The sequence below is a fragment of the Procambarus clarkii genome, chromosome 31, assembly GCF_040958095.1.
Source record: "Procambarus clarkii isolate CNS0578487 chromosome 31, FALCON_Pclarkii_2.0, whole genome shotgun sequence".
NCBI lineage: Eukaryota > Metazoa > Arthropoda > Malacostraca > Decapoda > Cambaridae > Procambarus > Procambarus clarkii.
This window is the reverse complement of record NC_091180.1, coordinates 8,388,992-8,408,305: the sequence shown is the minus strand read 5'-3', so window position 1 is coordinate 8,408,305 and position 19,314 is coordinate 8,388,992. Positions and strand designations below refer to the sequence as shown.

Genomic DNA, 19,314 nt, shown 5'->3' with positions numbered 1-19,314 from the left:
TGTAATACTGTCCTTGTAATACTATCCCTGTAATACTGTCCCTGTAATACTGTCCTTGTAATACTATCCCTGTAATACTATCCCTGTAATACTGTCCCTGTAATACTGTCCCTGTAATACTGTCCCTGTAATACTATCCCTGTAATACTGTCCCTGTAATACTATCCCTGTAATACTATCCCTGTAATACTGTCCCTGTAATACTGTCCCTGTAATACTGTCCCTGTAATACTATCCCTGTAATACTGACCCTGTAATACTGTCCTTGTAATACTATCCCTGTAATACTGTCCCTGTAATACTGTCCCTGTAATACTGTCCCTGTAATACTATCCCTGTAATACTGTCCCTGTAATACTGTCCTTGTAATACTATCCCTGTAATACTGTCCCTGTAATACTGTCCTTGTAATACTATCCCTGTAATACTATCCCTGTAATACTGTCCCTGTAATACTGTCCCTGTAATACTGTCCCTGTAATACTGTCCCTGTAATACTGTCCCTGTAATACTGTCCCTGTAATACTGTCCTTGTAATACTATCCCTGTAATACTATCCCTGTAATACTATCCCTGTAATACTGTCCCTGTAATACTGTCCCTGTAATACTGTCCCTGTAATACTGTCCCTGTAATACTGTCCCTGTAATACTGTCCCTGTAATACTATCCCTGTAATACTATCCCTGTAATACTGTCCCTGTAATACTATCCCTGTAATACTGTCCCTGTAATACTATCCCTGTAATACTGTCCCTGTAATACTATCCCTGTAATACTATCCCTGTAATACTGTCCTTGTAATACTGTCCCTGTAATACTGTCCCTGTAATACTGTCCCTGTAATACTATCCCTGTAATACTGTCCTTGTAATACTATCCCTGTAATACTATCCCTGTAATACTGTCCCTGTAATACTATCCCTGTAATACTGTCCCTGTAATACTATCCCTGTAATACTATCCCTGTAATACTGTCCCTGTAATACTGTCCCTGTAATACTGTCCCTGTAATACTATCCCTGTAATACTGTCCCTGTAATACTGTCCTTGTAATACTATCCCTGTAATACTATCCCTGTAATACTGTCCCTGTAATACTGTCCCTGTAATACTGTCCCTGTAATACTATCCCTGTAATACTGTCCCTGTAATACTGTCCCTGTAATACTGTCCCTGTAATACTATCCCTGTAATACTGTCCCTGTAATACTGTCCCTGTAATACTGTCCCTGTAATACTATCCCTGTAATACTGTCCCTGTAATACTATCCCTGTAATACTGTCCCTGTAATACTGTCCTTGTAATACTATCCCTGTAATACTATCCCTGTAATACTGTCCCTGTAATACTATCCCTGTAATACTGTCCCTGTAATACTATCCCTGTAATACTGTCCCTGAAATACTGTGCTTGTAACTCTGTCACTAAATTATTGGCATTTTGTTACTTTATCTTTACTTTATTTTACCAATTTGCCTTTAAACTAATTTGTTCACACAAAAGAGAAAATGTGAGCGGGCCTTGTAGGTCAGTAAGAGGTGTGTCCCTGGCAGGTACGGCTCTGCGGTCTTCCTGACGGCTGACGACGGCGACGGGGACCTGTACAACGCCTCGGTGGTGCTGGAGGGACGCCAGCTGCTGCAGGTGGACGGCCAGGAGGGCGTCCACGTGGGAGGCACGCCCGAGTATGCTGGAGTCACCGTGTTCAACATACACAGAGACTATTACAATGGTTAGTGGGTATGTTGTATGTTGAGTATATATATTTATATATAAATATGAGGGAGTGAGATAGAAATATAATATTACTCCTGACCATTACCACTTTAGGATGTATGGACGACCTGAGGATCTCCGGGCGGAGGATACCACTACCGCCAGCGGTCAACAGAACAGCCTGGGGTCTGGCCAGCGTGTTCCAGGGCGTCGAGCCAGGGTGTGGTGGTCCTCCTGCCTGTGCCAACGTCTCCTGCAGGCCCCCGCTCTCCTGCGTCGACACCTGGAGGTCCTACCATTGCGGGTCTGAACACAACAATTCTCTGGTGTCCATTGCAGTCAGTTTTAAACTTTTCCAATAACATACTTTTTTGTTGTTCTTTGGAACTGATCTTCTATTTAATTGTTGTTCTCGTAAAATGTTAGTCTCATAAATTCTTGTTGTCCTTCATTGTAATTCCCCGGAATACCAGATTGCTGCTCTGGACGCATACTTCTATAATCAGATACCAATTGTTACACAAATTATCGTACTATTCTAAAACTCGGGAAAGTTGGCAGCCTTATACAATTTTTGTCCTCCCACTGTCCACTCTTAACACGGATTAATTATTATTTAGTAAATATATAAGCTCTCTTTGAGGTCTTAAAAGTCGATTTAACGAACGGCCTCTGATGTGTATTACACTTAAAATATGGATGTATAATTACTAACATATTTCCTTATTTAGATATGAAGTTAAAAGCTGGTAGTGACAGGTGTGGTCATCACAGGTGTGGTGAGAGGCTGGTAGTGACAGGTGTGGTCATCACAGGTGTGGTGAGAGGCTGGTAGTGACAGGTGTGGTCATCACAGGTGTGGTGAGAGGCTGGTAGTGACAGGTGTGGTCATCACAGGTGTGGTGAGGGGCGGGTAGTGACAGGTGTGATCATCACAGGTGTGGTGAGGGGCTGGTAGTGAGAGTTGTCGTCATCACACGTTTGGTGAGGGGCGGGTAGTGACAGGTGTGGTCATCACAGGTGAGGTGAGGGGCGGGTAGTGACAGGTGTGATCATCACAGGTGTGGTGAGGGGCTGGTAGTGAGAGTTGTCGTCATCACAGGTGTGGTGAGGGGCGGGTAGTGACAGGTGTGGTCATCACAGGTGTGGTGAGAGGCTGGTAGTGAGAGTTGTCGTCATCACAGGTTTGGTGAGGGGCTGGTAGTGACAGGTGTGGTCATCACAGGTGAGGTGAGGGGCTGGTAGTGACAGGTTTGGTCATCACAGGTGAGGTGAGGGGCTGGTAGTGACAGGTTTGGTCATCACAGGTGAGGTGAGGGGCTGGTAGTGACAGGTTTGGTCATCACAGGTGAGGTGAGGGGCTGGTAGTGACAGGTTTGGTCATCACAGGTGAGGTGAGGGGCTGGTAGTGACAGGTTTGGTCCTCACAGGTGTGGTGAGGGCCTGGTAGTGAGAGTTGTGGTCATCACAGGTGTGGTGAGGGGCTGGTAGTGACAGGTGTGGTCATCACAGGTGTGGTGAGGGGGCTAGTAGTGACAGATGTGGTCATCACAGGTGTGATGAGGGGCTGGTAGTGACAGGTGTGGTTATCACAGGTGTGGTGAGGGGCTGGTAGTGACAGGTGTGGTTATCACAGGTGTGGTGAGGGGCTGGTAGTGACAGGTGTGGTGAGGGGCTGGTAGTGACAGGTGTGGTGAGGGGCTGGTAGTGACAGGTGTGGTTATCACAGGTGTGGTGAGGGGCTGGTAGTGAGAGTTGTGGTCATCACAGGTGTGGTGAGGGGCTGGTAGTGACAGGTGTGGTCATCACAGGTATGGTGAGAGGCTGGTAGTGACAGGTGTGGTCATAACAGGTGTGGTGTGGGGCTGGTAGTGACAGGTGTGGTCATAACAGGTGTGGTATGGGGCTGGTAGTGACAGGTGTGGTGAAAGGCTGGTAGTGACAGGTGTGGTGAGGGGCTGGTAGTGACAGGTGTGGTCGTCACAGGTGTGGTGATGGGCTGGTAGTGATAGGTGTGGTGAGGGGCTGGTAGTGACAGGTGTGGTTATCACAGGTGTGGTGAGAGGGCTGGCAGTGACAGGTGTGGTTATCACAGGTGTAGTGAGGGGCTGACAGTTGACAGTGACAGGTGTGGTGAGAGGCTGGTAGTGACAGGTTTGGTTGTCACAGGTGTGGTGAGGGCCGGGCGCTGAGCAGTAGTGAGGAGACGTGTGAGGACGAGGACGAGTGTGTATGGCGTCCTTGTCTTAACGGAGGCACCTGCTTCAACACCCAGCCAGGTGAGCCGTCCTTGTGGGTCCATCCCTTGTGGGGCCCCCTCCCTTGTGGGGCCCCCTCCCTTGCGGGGCCCCCTCCCTTGTGGGGCCCCCTCCCTTGTGGGGCCCCCTCCCTTGTGGGGCCCCCTCCCTTGTGGGGCCCCCTTCCTTGTGGGCGCCTCCTTTGTAGGGCCCTTCCTTGTGGGGCCCCCTCTCTTGTAGGGGGGCCCTCACCCTCCCCACCATCTTGTAGGGATGGGTAGGGAAAGGCCATGGAGGGGCCCTTGTGGGGGCCCCTTCTTTGTGGGCCCCTCTCTTGTAGGGCCCTCCCTTGTAGGGGCCCTTCCTTGTAGGGCCCTCCCTTGTAGGGCTCTCCCTTGTGGGGCCCCTCCCCTGTGGGGCCCCTCCTTTGTGGGGCCCTCCTTCGTGGGCCCCCTCCCTTGAGGGACTTTCCTTGTCGGGATCTTCCCTTATAGGGCCCTACCTTGTGAGAGAGGGGGGGGGGCCTCTCCCTTATAGGGCTTTTCCTTGTGGGTCCCTTCCCTTGTGGGTCCCTTCCCTTGTGGGGCCCTACTATGTGGACTCCTCTCCCTTGTGTGGCCCCTCTTTTTCGGGCCCCTTCCCTGTCGGACCCCTCTCTTGTGGGGCTGTCCCTTGTGACCCCGTTCCGTGCGAGCCCCTCCCCTGTTGGACCCTCCCTTGTGGGTCCCTTTCTCGTGGGCCTCTCCCCCTTGGGCCTCTCTCATGTGGGCCCCTTCCTCATGTGCCCTTCCTTTGTGGGGCCCCCTCCCTTGTTAGGTCCTACCTTGTGGGCCCCTCTCATATGGGCCCCTCCCTTGTGGGGACCCCTCCCTTGTTAGGCCCTACATTGTGGGCCCCTCTCATTTGGGCCCCTCCCTTGTGGGCCCCTACATCTGATCTGGATTGCCTATTCATCCATCTGACGGATTGCATATCCAACTAACTTGGACTAATCCCATCTCGCCTCGAATGCTTATTCATCCACCTGATTTGCATTGCCTGCTCTTCCAACTAACTTGGACTGTCTACTCATCTTATTCATCTTCTATAATTGACTTGAAATTTGCCACTACTTCCGATGTTTCTTATGTTCATGAGTGAAATTCTGTCCAACCTAATAATGAGACGTGAAGATATTTATCTTTCTTTTAAGTTACCCTTGTCTAATGGTATTCCGTTCTCTGTGTAGGCTTCATGTGTGCGTGTCCGGCGGGGTTCAGCGGACAACACTGTCACCTGCCGGACGTGGGGGAGACTTCACTAAAACTGCCGCTCGGGATCCTCGTGACCATTGTCGTATGGTGCACATTTCTCCTGCGTGAGTATATCTACCTGTTAAGTTCACTCTGTGTATGCTGCTCTGGTGATGTGCAGTAATCCACGTCTTTAACAATGTGTGACAATTTTTTCTATTGAGTAGTTTATTTTGTAATTGTTTATGCCTTCAAATTACTGGAAATTGCTATTATTTCTTAAACGTTGCTTTAGTGACTGCTGGATGCCTTTAAGTCCAGCTGGAACGTCGTCGGAACCTTCAAACGGGTCACGTTTCTGATTGATCTCCAAAGAGATTTTACCAAGTTTATCTGCTCTCTGCATTTGAGAGAGCAGGGACACCATAGCGCACTACCACAGTCGAGACTGTCCATAGGAGATAAAGTTCTCTGTGGGGAAGAACAACCTAATGTCTCTGTGGGGAAGAGCCAGTTGGGAGCCAGGGAAGATCCCAGCAAATTTATTCCCATCACTGCACATAAAATTTGGGCTTATGAAACAAGTTGTCACAGAGTTACAAAAGGAGTCAGAAGCCTTCGAGTTCCTGCAAGATTTCTTTCTAAAAAGTCCTAGGCATAGGTCAAAGACGGTGTCTTCATCAGACCAACAGTTAAAAAAAGATCGTTGAGTGCAAGAAATTCGCTAAAGAAGGCCACTAAGAAAGAAATGTGTCTTGAGTAAATTTTTTCATCAAATACCAGGGCATGTTCTTGTGGCGCTGGGCCTACAAGTGTGAGAGAGCTTGAATGGTCATAAAGTCAATAAATGACAAAGAACTCTATGACCAGACCAGGATTCGCATCTGCGTTTCCCGGGCTCATCCCACTCAATCATTCCAGCGGAATATGGGTGATAAAAACACACAACTGAAAGTTTTGTTTTATATTATTTTAAAAAGTAATATAAAACACAGAAATATTTTAAACAATATTATTTTTAATTCGTATCCCTTTATAATAAGCTATATGATAAAACTTCTCATAATGTAATATTCATCATTATACAGCTGATATTTTACTGATATGTAGATAGTAGTCTACATCATTAGCCTACTGTCAGTGTAGGCCACATCATTAGCCTACTCTCAGTGTAGGTCACATCATTAAACTACTCTCAGTGTAGGTCACATCATTAGACTACTCTCAGTGTAGGTCACATCATTAGACTACTGTCAGTGTTGGTCACATCATTAGACTACTGTCAGTGTAGGTCACATCATTAGACTACTGTCAGTGTAGGTCACATCATTAGACTACTCTCAGTGTAGGTCACATCATTAGACTACTGTCAGTGTTGGTCACATCATTAGACTACTGTCAGTGTAGGTCACATCATTAGACTACTCTCAGTGTAGGTCACATCATTAGACTACTGTCAGTGTTGGTCACATCATTAGACTACTGTCAGTGTTGGTCACATCATTAGACTACTCTCAGTGTAGGTCACATCATTAGACTACTGTCAGTGTTGGTCACATCATTAGACTACTCTCAGTGTAGGTCACATCATTAGACTACTGTCAGTGTTGGTCACATCATTAGACTACTGTCAGTGTTGGTCATATCATTAGACTACTGTCAGTGTTGGTCACATCATTAGACTACTGTCAGTGTAGGTCACATCATTAGACTACTGTCAGTGTTGGTCACATCATTAGACTACTGTCAGTGTTGGTCACATCATTAGACTACTGTCAGTGTTGGTCACATCATTAGACTACTGTCAGTGTTGGTCACATCATTAGACTACTGTCAGTGTAGGTCACATCATTAGACTACTGTCAGTGTTGGTCACATCATTAGACTACTGTCAGTGTTGGTCACATCATTAGACTACTGTCAGTGTTGGTCACATCATTAGACTATTGTCAGTGTAGGTCACATCATTAGACTACTGTCAGTGTTGGTCACATCATTAGACTACTGTCAGTGTTGGTCACATCATTAGACTACTGTCAGTGTTGGTCACATCATTAGACTACTGTCAGTGTAGGTCACATCATTAGACTACTGTCAGTGTTGGTCACATCATTAGACTACTGTCAGTGTTGGTCACATCATTAGACTACTGTCAGTGTAGGTCACATCATTAGACTACTGTCAGTGTTGGTCACATCATTAGACTACTGTCAGTGTTGGTCACATCATTAGACTACTGTCAGTGTAGGTCACATCATTAGACTACTGTCAGTGTTGGTCACATCATTAGACTACTGTCAGTGTAGGTCACATCATTAGACTACTGTCAGTGTAGGTCACATCATTAGACTACTGTCAGTGTTGGTCACATCATTAGACTACTGTCAGTGTTGGTCACATCATTAGACTACTGTCAGTGTAGGTCACATCATTAGACTACTGTCAGTGTAGGTCACATCATTAGACTACTGTCAGTGTAGGTCACATCATTAGGCTACTGTCAGTGTTGGTCACATCATTAGACTACTGTCAGTGTTGGTCACATCATTAGACTACTGTCAGTGTAGGCCGAGGTCTACACTGAGTAGACCTCAGTGTAGTGGGTAACATTACTCTACTACTATTAGTGTAGGCCACAAATTAGACTGCTCTCAGTGTAGGTCACATCATTAGACTACTGTCAGTGTAGGCTAAATTATTCGACTACTGTCAGTGTAAGCCACATCATTAGACTACTATTAGTGTAGGCAACATATTAGACTGCTTTCAGGGTAGGCCACATCATTAGATTGTCAGTGTAGGCTATGTGGGATATTTGGGGCTTGAACATGATTATTTAAATATTAATGTAGTAAATTAAATTACGAAGGACCACCCGCTTTTATAGTAAAGAGGGAAACTGAGAATTTCTGATCATTAAATAATTCCTAGATGAAACCAGTAACTATGGATAAAACTAGAAAATATGATCATAGAAATAATTAATGGGCTGTATTATTAAATGAAACAAACCTCAAACACCTACATTGGGGGGTTATTACTGGAGGTAAGTACGTCCAGGAATTAGTGTGGTTCGTTCACTAATTCAATTAATAATAATCTAATCCTATAAAATAATATTGAAACTGATATCATTACCATAAAGGGGAACATAGATTATGAGCATAGTAATGAATTGCAGTAAACCACATATTAATCCCAAAGAATTCTGCACACAAGAAATTGCAATAGAATCATAAAAGGAAATAAATCTTAGCTTAAGGGGGCATATCGATGTAAAATTAAAAGTGGTTCAATTTGCTTATAAATTTTTGTATGAAATGGTTATAGAAAGGGCTGCAGCTGGTCCAAGTTTCATCATCACACCCTAAACAGAAAAGGAGAAAAAAAATAAACAACGAATTATGCAACGAATTTTCAAATAATTTCAGGGAACACATGTGTCAACTAAAATCATTTCTATAACACTCAGATATTAAATTAAGCACATAATAAAGGATTCTAGTGATCAGTTTTATCAAAAAAGTGTTTAGTGCAATAATATAATTTTTCAAAGTTACCCTACTAAAAAAATATGCAATATATGATAATTATAAATTTTTATAAAATCAACAAATAGACTTTGGACTCAAATGTCTACTAGAGTCTGTAGAAGCACAAACGCTACATATAAGGTGTAATTTGCATGTAAATTGATTAATAAATGAAAGCTCTGAAGTAATTTGAAGGTGTAAATTACTTTCCAGAGTAAAATAAAGATCCAAGTTCGGCCACCTGTAGCTGAGCTTGACTTCGACAGATTTCGTTCATAATTGGCACCCTTGCAGATAGGCATCCATTGAGCAAGGTGTCCAAGTTTCATGTAAATCCCTTGATTACAAACGAGAAAAAAAAATTGGCCAAAAAAAAAAGAAAAAAAAGAAAAAGAAAAAAATTTTTTTTAAATATAAATATATTGAACATACATATTACAATTATTACAAGAGTTTGTGCTTCTACAGCACATAGTAGACATTTTAGTTGACACATGTGTTCCCTGAGATTATTTGAGAATGTTGAACATTCGTTGCATATTACGTTGTGTATTTTTTTCTCCTTTTCTGTTTAGGGTGTGATGGTGAAACTTGGACCAGTTGCAGCCCTTTCTATAACCATTTCATAAAAAAATTTATAAGCAAATTGAACAATTTTAATTTATAACGATATTTTTTGATATGCCCCCTTAATGAAGATTCCTTTAGAAAGCCATGGAAGTACCTCTTATTCTCTGGACTCGGTCGACTGACGAGTGGAACGGGTTAACATGGGAGAAGGCAGCATGGAGAATTCTTCTCTCGTGCTGCAAGACAAATATTTTACAGTAGCAACTGATTTACCTACTGAATCTATATATTCAAGAAAATTAAGAGTTACAGGTAACAAATTTTAATCACTTGTTATTAGATGTTATCGTGCGTCATAACGGACAATCACCCTGCTACTATTAAACCTTTTACCCGATGCATCACATAAAAGAATATACTTAGCTGTGGGCACTGTATAAGTATTAAGATTGCCGTGCTTCGCGTCCCAGGCTCTGGTTAGCCCTATCCTGGATAGTGACGCGCTTCGCTGGCCGGTCACGTGTCGTCAAGAACCAAGTCAAAGGGCTCCTTATTTGACACCAGCACCAGCTGAAGATACTATCTGCAAGGTTATTCACGCCTCACAGTGGCGACTTTCATCTGAGGATGGATAACGCCTGTCCTAGTTGCTGGACAATGGCGTCTTCTTATGAGTACGGTAAGCGCAGGTCTGCCTCTGAACGGCTCTCCACATGTACTTCCTCTACCCACGCCGAGTCCGCGTTCATAAAACAAATTATTGTCTCGAACATTAATATTTCTCGCATTTACGCTTGAAACGTTGAAGACTGGACGGGTTTATTATTTAGAGGAGGAAATTATTATTATTTACCACTTTAAGAGTAGTAAATATATAAGGGAGAGGAATTAATGTCTCCCCATGGCATTCACTGGTGACGTTAACTTTATCACGAGATAGACGCTATGATTCCAACGCTCTATTCGGCTTTTAGTTAGAGATCAATTCGTCTGCAATTAGTTATCATACAGAATGCTTTAATTATGGAGAATCGAATTTAATTCTCACATACATTGGATATAATGTGTTTACTGTAAGGAAATCTGACGCAATACTGGTGTCAGGTGACGTGAGAATTCTAGCCTACTGCACAGATGAAATTATTAGTACATGAGAATTCTACGTGTTGTTAATTTTACTTACTACAATAATTAGTATGGTTAGTAATAAGTAATGAGAATACAACAATGTTGTATTCGGTGTTGGAAATATCCAACATAACTCCGGGGGGAGGATTCTAGGGTCGTAGTGTACTGTGTTGTACTGACCTATCCCAAAGTGATATAAAGATTAATACATTAGTATGTTAATATGTTAGTATACACATAACGAACGTCCCGGATTTATCAAGGACTTACAAGAACTCGAGTCTTGCTATTTACATGTCAACTGAAACATGTTGTTTTTAGCCTACACAATATTTATAGAATTTAACTCACCCAATTTAAACTAACAGAATATACGGTGATGCGATATCCTGGGTCATAGTGACGTGTAATGTTTTGTTATGTGATATCACATCGTAGTTTCATCATAGTTATCTCAGTGGGAAGTGAAGGAAATTACTCTTCTTCAGAGTGGTAATAGGCTTGCAAATTCCGCCTACATTGTTGAGCTGCAGCTCTAGTGGGGCGGTTGCTTGGAGGAGCAAATTCATTGTCCTCTGAAATTACTGGGGAAACTGGATCTGGCTGATATTCTTGTTCAGTCAGTTCAAGGGGAACCAGCTTCTCTAAAGTTTTTAGAGTAGTGTTGCCTCTGCATAAGACTTTAACCATCCTTAGGACACCTTGTCGATCTGGATGAATGGTGACAATTTTACCTATAGGCCACTCGGACCTTGGTCCATCACTGTCGACTAGTACTAGGTCTCCCGGTTTTAATTGCACCTTATTGTAAGGACTCGAAGCTCCGTAGTGGTACTCTCGTAGAGCTGTGAGGTACTCTCGAGTCCACACCTCATTCCATCTGTTAATAACTCTAGAAAGATGTTGGTAGCTTTCCACCAAGTCTCCTCTGGTCACATGGGACGGGTCTACAGGGTCCTCTTCGGTTAAAGGGATGAGAGGGCTCAGTAGACCTCCATGGATCAAGTGAGAGGGGCTCAGTGGTTCTCTCTGGGTGTAATCATCAGACAGGTAGGTGATGGGGCGGTTATTGACTCGCGCCTCGATTTCCACAACTATAGTTTGGAGTTCTGAGTAACTGACCTTTTGTCGGTGTAAAGTTTTCCTTAGACACTTCTTGACTGTGCCTACCATTCGCTCATAGAACCCACCTTGCCAAGGGGCTCTCGGTGCTATGAATTTCCAGTGACATTGTCTTCTTTGTAAGACTGACTGTACTTCAGGGTGGTTCCAGACTTCTCACAAACAACTTTCTCCTGCCACAAAATTAGATCCGTTGTCTGATATCATTAATCTAGGACATGATCGGCGGGCAGCAAATCTGCGGAAAGCTTGAATGAAAGCTTCAGCACTCATGTCTGGGGTGACCTCTAAGTGCACGCCTCTGGTTGTAGCACATGTAAAGAGACAAATGTACGCCTTCACTGGTATATTATCTGGGTTACCAGTGAGGAGTAAGGCTCCTGTATAATCAACTCCAGTGGTTTCGAAAGGACGAAGATGAACCACTCGCTCTTCTGGGAGTGGGGGAGGTCCTGGGTAAGGACACACTCTAGCGTCGTATCTCTTACAGATTACACAAGATTTAATAATGGTCTTAACAGTCTGACGACCTTGAGGAAGCCAGTACTTTTGTCTAAGGTCGGTGAGAGTATCTAAAACTCCACCATGTAGTGTACCATATTGATGGTGATGTAAGACAAGAAGTTTAGTTATGATGTGGTGACGAGGTAAAAGAATTGGATTTTTAGTGTCTAAGTCAATCTTTGCATGTAGCAAACGTCCTCCACATCGTAGTATGTTATGAGTGTTGACATCGTACCAGATGCCCAGAGACTTAGTGAGTTTATCCGGAAGAGTCTCAAATTCGTTTCCGTAAGTCTCTTTCTGTGCACGCTTGATCCAATAGTGAACAGGATTGGGAAATTTATGTCGAATTCCTACTTTAGTAAGGAAATCAAACACGTGCGCAGTCACTCGTAACAATTTGCTTAAGTTGGAATAATGATGAGGATCAATGACTAATATTCGCTGAGGCTCTGGTTCCTTCATGGGAGTGGTGATATTGGTCACTATGACTTGTGGCTTTTGTTTGGGCCACTGACCACCAACAAGCCATGAAGGTCCATTGAACCACAGCGAAGACTTGACAAGTTGTTTTAATGTCAATCCTCTTGATAAATAATCTGCAGGATTGTCCTTAGTAGGGACATGTCTGAACTTATATCCTGCGGATAAATCATGAATCTCCCTGACGCAATTACTGACGTAAGGAGTTTTGTTGTTATTGTTTCTTACCCATTGTAAGACTTTCTCGTTGTCTGACCACACTACAATCTCACCAAAGAGGATATTACTGAGTGTCTTTGCCAGGCAATGGGCCAATCTTACTCCCACTAGCAATGCAGTCAACTCCATCTGAGGTAAGGATCTCTTCTTGATGGGAGCAACTCTTGCTTTAGATGTGAGTAAAATTGATTGAGCACTGTTAACTAAATAGGCTACTGCGCCATATGCTTTGCCAGAGGCATCGCAAAAAACGTGCAAATTGGTGGGTAAGTTTGGTCCTGAAGCATTACGAGGAAATTTCAAAACGCCTAACTGATTAAAATCCGTTGAGAGTATTTGCCATTTGGCTTGTAACTCACTTGATAACGGATCATCCCATCCCATATGTTGCTGCCAGCACTCCTGCATTAGGAGTTTGCCCCTTATTAATATAGGACTAAGTAGGCCTAAAGGGTCAAATGGTTGACTGACAAATGAGAGCAGTGTTCTCATGGTAAGGGTTGAATTATCAGTTTGCACTGACTTGACATTCATCTCGTCAGTGCTGGTGTTCCATTCCACGCCTAGAACCTTTAATTTACTGGGTACCTGATAATCGGGAAATTCTTTCTCGATTAACTGGTTAAGCAGTTTATTATTTGAGGCCCATGACTGTAGAGGCATATTGGCTCCTAACAGTTCTCGGTTAGCCTCATGGTAGATTTCTACCAGATCAGCTTGATCATTAGTTGTCCCCTGGAAATTGTCGACATACAAGTTGTCGCTAATGGTTGCCTTATAAGGGCTGTCTGATTTCCTCAAATGCGTGTCTAATGTTGCTTGCAAAAGAAACGGTGAGGATGTAGCTCCAAATAATACGGAGGCAAACCGATAGGTGATTAATTCACTATTAGGATCCAGTGGATCCTTGAACCAGAGGAATTTTGTGTAGTCAAGATCTTCCTCCTGTAATCCTACTCGGAGAAAGGCTTTGCTGATGTCAGCTGTATAGGCAAAAATGCCTGTGCGAAATCGTAACAACACGTCATGTAGCCTTTGTGTTAGGCTAGGTCCTGTTTGGAGACATTCATTTAAAGACACACTGCTCGGCTTTACTTTAGCACTGCAGTTAAAGACAATATGAATAGGTGTTGTCAATGAGTCTTTCACCACAGCATGGTGAGGTAAATAATGACCTGTTTTTCGGTCATCGTGTTCAACAACTTCAATGAACTTATTGTTAAGTTGTTGTTGGATAAGTTGGTGATACATGGTTAGTTTGTCTGGCTGCTTCTGTAGTCGTGTTAATTGAGACTGCAATTATGAGGCTGCCATAAAATAATTCACTGGAAGTTGGGGATGATCTAACTTCCATGGGAGTCTTACCCAGTATTGTTTATTTGAGTAGACAACTGTATCCAGATATTGCTGGTAAGTCCACGTATCATCAGGACTTGGTTGCTCAGGGATGATGCCTAACGTATCTAAATCCCACAAACGATGTATTGGTGGGTCAGACTCAATGTCCTCGGCTATTTCCCTGAAGCGTAGGGGTGACTGCTCTAAGCCTAGTCACGCCACAATTACATTATTGGTTTGTTGGTTTGTGGACGCTGGACCTTGTCTGAAAAGCACGGGTCCTGTGAGCAATTTGCCCCCTGCGGACGACAACAAATTCATACCATGTTGTCTAGTGCATCCAGTTATAAACTTGTAATAATGATCCGCGCCTATTAATATTCCAATATCTGTGAGGCAATCGGAATTTATTTTATGATCCACTAGCCTCATGCGGTTTCGCTTAAATTAAGGTGTCTCGCAGTGCGAGCTAATCCTGTGACCTGCAGGTCCGTAGGAATCTTATCCACTACCACCGCATGGATTGGGCTAGTAGAGGATCCTAATCTGACTAGTAATTTAACTACTTTGTAGTCACGAGGTCCACTATTTGACAGGAAACCAGAAATGTTTAACTTCACACTTTTGGTAGGTTTTAAATTTAACTCATCTACCAACTGTTGTGTAATGAAGGTTTTTTGTGAACCTTGGTCAAAAAGACCCCTAGTGTTAATTCTAGATCTTCGTTTTATTAATTTAAGTTGAGCGGTAGGCAAAGTAGTATTATTGCCTGACTCAGTAGCAAGTACATTCACTTCGTGATGTACTTTACAATATTGCACTGTAGTAGAATTAGTAAAATTCTCTCCAGTGGTCATGGTTGGTGTAGAAGATTTTCTACATAAGGCGTAGTGGTGTACACCTTGGTTACAACGGTTGCAGGTACGTAGTGGTACTACACATTTCTTGGGATCATGAGAACCCATGCATTTGGTGCATTTGTGCAATTCCTGTAACCTTTTAACTCTAGCATTATACGTAAGATAAGTAGAGCATTGGTAAGTGGTGTGTTCCTGATTGCAGAACAGACACTTTCTCTGGTTAATAGACTTAGTCTCTTTAATAGACAAGTCATTAGTTATCTCTGAAGGAGATACTGAATAGGTACCTACATTTCCACTTCTTTTCCTAGTGGATGGAGTAGGTTTGGCTTTATATTTATTAGACTTACTTGGAGTCTGTTTAGGTTTGACTGAAATATCAGTATTAATTGGTTTAGACTCAGGTTTAATTTTGTCATGAGTCTTTAACCTATTAACTGTGATCCTCAAACCCTCGAAAATCTGATCGAGAGTAAGAAACTCAGTATTATAATGTGAGCAGAGCTCTGTCAAGACATTTCGAGGCAATTTCCTCTGTAACAATAGCTTGATAGACCATTCAGAACCAGGTATATTAACCTTGGTACCTAAGGCCTTTACTAGAGACTCTACTTCTAGTCTGAAGCTTTGAAGTGACTCTGGTCTACTGTTTGGTGCATTCAGATCTAGTAATTGATAATAAAGGGTAGCTATTCTTAACTCTTTGTTGCAATAGTTCAACTTCAGGAGTTTTATAGCTTCCTCATAATTACTCTCATCAAGAGTAAGGTTATGTATGACCTTTTTAGCCTCTCCTGTGAGAAGACTGAGTAGGTATTATTATAGACTGTGGGTTGGTTGGTGTTGTCGTCGTTGATCCTTCTCTACGGACAACCCAACCCACAACTCGGTAGAGTGCTTACACTAGGAGATCACCCTTGGCGCTTCTGGCTCTTGGAGAGGGGCTCAACGTCACGCGTTTAGGGGATGCGGCTCCAACATTTAGCCTCGTTGTCACGTGCACACACCCACTCGAGCCGCTGTGACTCCCCACTCTCTCCCTAGGTGATATGATCTCCTCAATCCCCTTTTTGACTTACTAGTATTACCTTTTACCCTGTCCACAGCAGTGGTTCTTGGTTCTTTCTCTCTTTCTCTCTCCTTCTTTACTACCTCCTGGGAAGCCTCACTAGGACAAGGGCAAACACCAGCAAATTGTGACACATTTACTGAACAAAGCACATACACGATACATACACACATATAATAATAATGAATCCTATACTCTATAATATCACAATCAGGTTGCACTCCAACACCATCAGAACTCTATTATCAGCTTATCAAGTGGTATCCTATCTCCTGGTTCACCACCTGATACTATCAACCTCCTCAAATTGACCAAGTCTACATACACTGTTGCACCATCAGCAAGCTAACATACACATATAGAAAATCAGCATTTGAATGCAATAACATATACCAGTACAGATGTTCATTGATACTTCAGTATAAAAAAACTCCTTGACATAGGAATGCCAACAGTCACTCACCTCTCACTGCGTCTTGCACGCTAATGACAACCAAACACTATCAACTCCCTATAAGTAATCCACCAGAACTTCCCCTTCCACCTCTGGAAGTTCACAATCCTAATATCCTTAGGTTCTTCCGGGCTTCACTACCAGGATCCTCTGCAGCTCCTCCAGGCTGCTATCATGAAGTTTCCTTGTGCAACTACGGTGCTTCACCCTTCTGTTAGGTTCTTCCACAGCTCTCTTGGCTGCTACACCACCTCTACAGAAGCACGTGACACTCCTCTTCACTGCTGCTTCTCCTCACAGCTCGAGGTCCTCTGCTCCACTACCTTGGAGTCTCATCAGCTACATCATCTGCTGGCTTCGAAGTTCTCAGCAACTTCTTCCCCAAAGACAAACCTGCAACCCATCGACACTCCAATAAAATGTTCCCCTTTAACACATAAACAAAAAATATTCACACAATATGTTTGCCTCAAACCTCTATCTGTTCTCTACATACAGTGAGAGTGGACTCCCCCGTTTTGGGCGGGTCCATACTCCACCTCGCCTGGCGGCGGTCCTCACTCGCTGGGAGGGTCTTCCTCCATCCGGAGCCAGGCTCCCTCAGTCGTCCGCCAGCGCTCAGAGGGGGCGGACGTCGCTCCGTGCTCCTCCCTCTTCACTCTCCTATTTCAGGCCTTCTGCCTTATTAAAACATGTCTAACTTATAAAATAAACATCGTTACTGTCGCTGGGCACACGACCAACTACAATGCAATCACTATGAACTGGCGTATATCGTGCTTACCACAGAACGTCTGGTCGAGGGCGCTTCTTCCTCTGACGAGGCTTGGTCAGGGCGCTCCACGGCCCACAATAATGCCTCCGGGCGGCTTAATATTCACTAATTATCGTCCACGACTTGAGACCACACGTCCCCAGCTCGATTCCACAGCTGGCACGTCTGCACACTTCTCTTCTCTTAGAGATATATCACTAGGGGTTCCCTTCTGACGGGAGCTCAACGGAGCGCGGCTTCCCCCTGCGATGTCTGGCACTCAAGTGAGGTCAAGGTCCTCCAGAAGCGAGCCTCACGCCTCCAGCAAAATGTCCACATCTCCTAGCCAGTCATTTATCTATTTCCTTACTTACTGCCCATAATCTTAAACTGTTACACATATCCAACCAACTATTTTACATATGCGTTATCACCTCAATACTTGCTAGACCTTCTAATCAGGTCAGGCTTGACGAATAACTCTCAAGGAGGGAGACTCGTTTCTCCTGTAGACTGAGATCATAACACTCCCCTCCCCTTATTTTTGAGAGTTATTCCAGTGGCAAAGCTCGGGATAATACATCCGCCACTACACTGTCTCGTTCTTCACCCCATATACTCTCTTAGGAGTCTACAATTAATTCGTTGCACCTTGCAACATCTGGCTCACAACTCTCCAGGAACATGTTCTTCTCACAAATGATCTGACCTCTCTGGCACCTCTTGGCTAGGCTGTCCTCCTTGGACGCCTGCACTCTATCGGTCCACTCTACTTATTGTCTCCACCCTCCGTTTCCTCGTCTTCTTCTCTTCACGTCCAGAGTCAGACATCTACTGTCTGTACCTCCTCTGTCGTCTTCACTCTTCCATCTACTGCCATTATACTTTCGTCTCCTGTCATCATACTTCACTCCATCGTCTTCACCGACGCTCCTCCTTTTCGTCTCCTCATTTATCTGAGACCTCATCCTGTTCGACTCCCACCGAGTCCTCGGCTTTCTTCTATTCCTCCATGCTTGTATCATCTTCCTCTTCCCACACTTTTCACTTCTATACAACTCCATTTCTTCTCCTTCAACTCTTCTTCGTTCCCTAAAAGTTTCTTCGGGCACTGTATTACATCCAAAAGCACTCGACCGTACACGTCGCCTTGCCTCTCCCAGAGTGCTCGTAAGCATCTCTCCACACATACTGTCTCTTCTCCTTTCATTTTCTCGGCTACTACTCTTCTTCACTATCTCTCCGCCACGTTTTCTGTGAAACCTGTCAACTCCTGACATCTCAAACAACTTAACTCCACTATCCATATGCCTCTGTGCTCGTGGACCACTTGACGCTATACTCCCGTCCTCAGTATGTCCACATCTTTCCTCATTTCTACTCAGCACAGTTGCATTCACCTTCCGACCCTTAATTTCAGCAGTCTGGGCTTTACTCAGGTCAACTCTCTCCATAGTATTCTTCTTCGGCTGGGCCATCTTCACTTTTGACCTCACCGAGACTTCATTTTTCTGGGCTGGACCTTCATCAAACAGCCACGCTATATCTACGTCGATATCTTCCACCGGTTGAATCGACACTGTCTCACCTTCTCCAGCGTCTTCCTCGTCGGCCACCTCTGCCTTCGTCACTACCGAGACAGGGTTTTCAATGGCTTGGCAGTCTCCTGACTCATCTCCTCGGATGTCAGTCAGGTTCACACTCTCAGGTGTCCCACCCGTGCCATGGCCTTCTGGGCACTCCTCTGGCACAGTCTCCGCTATGACTCTTGGCAACACCTTTGTCCCGCACAAGTCATTCCCCAGGATCACTTGGACTCCTGGAATAGGTATGTCGGGGCACACTCCCAACATCACCTCCGCCGACACATATTCCGACCTTAGCTGGACAGCACATACGGGCATGTCACTCTCCGACAATAACCCATATACTTTCATCTTCCCACTGCCAGCTAACCGTCGACCATCCCCAATCAGGCTTCTCGCAATCAAGCTCTGATTAGCTCCGGTATCCCTTAAAATACCAACTTCTACCTCAGGTTGGCCTCCTACACTGATCCAACCTTTGCTCATGAACAGCCTATACCTCTCGT

The 19,314-nt window shown here is 44.1% G+C and overlaps 1 protein-coding gene across 1 annotated transcript in view; it reads left to right on the top strand.

Moving 5' to 3' along the window:
- Positions 1–19,314, top strand: part of LOC123753245 (putative neural-cadherin 2) — a 95,741-nt gene that overhangs the window by 50,757 nt on the left and 25,670 nt on the right. The window contains exons 12-15 of the mRNA XM_069334115.1: positions 1,557–1,735; positions 1,834–2,023; positions 3,889–3,998; positions 5,185–5,313. Coding sequence (XP_069190216.1) covers positions 1,557–1,735; positions 1,834–2,023; positions 3,889–3,998; positions 5,185–5,313 — 608 coding nt within the window. The remainder of the gene's footprint in view (positions 1–1,556; positions 1,736–1,833; positions 2,024–3,888; positions 3,999–5,184; positions 5,314–19,314) is intronic.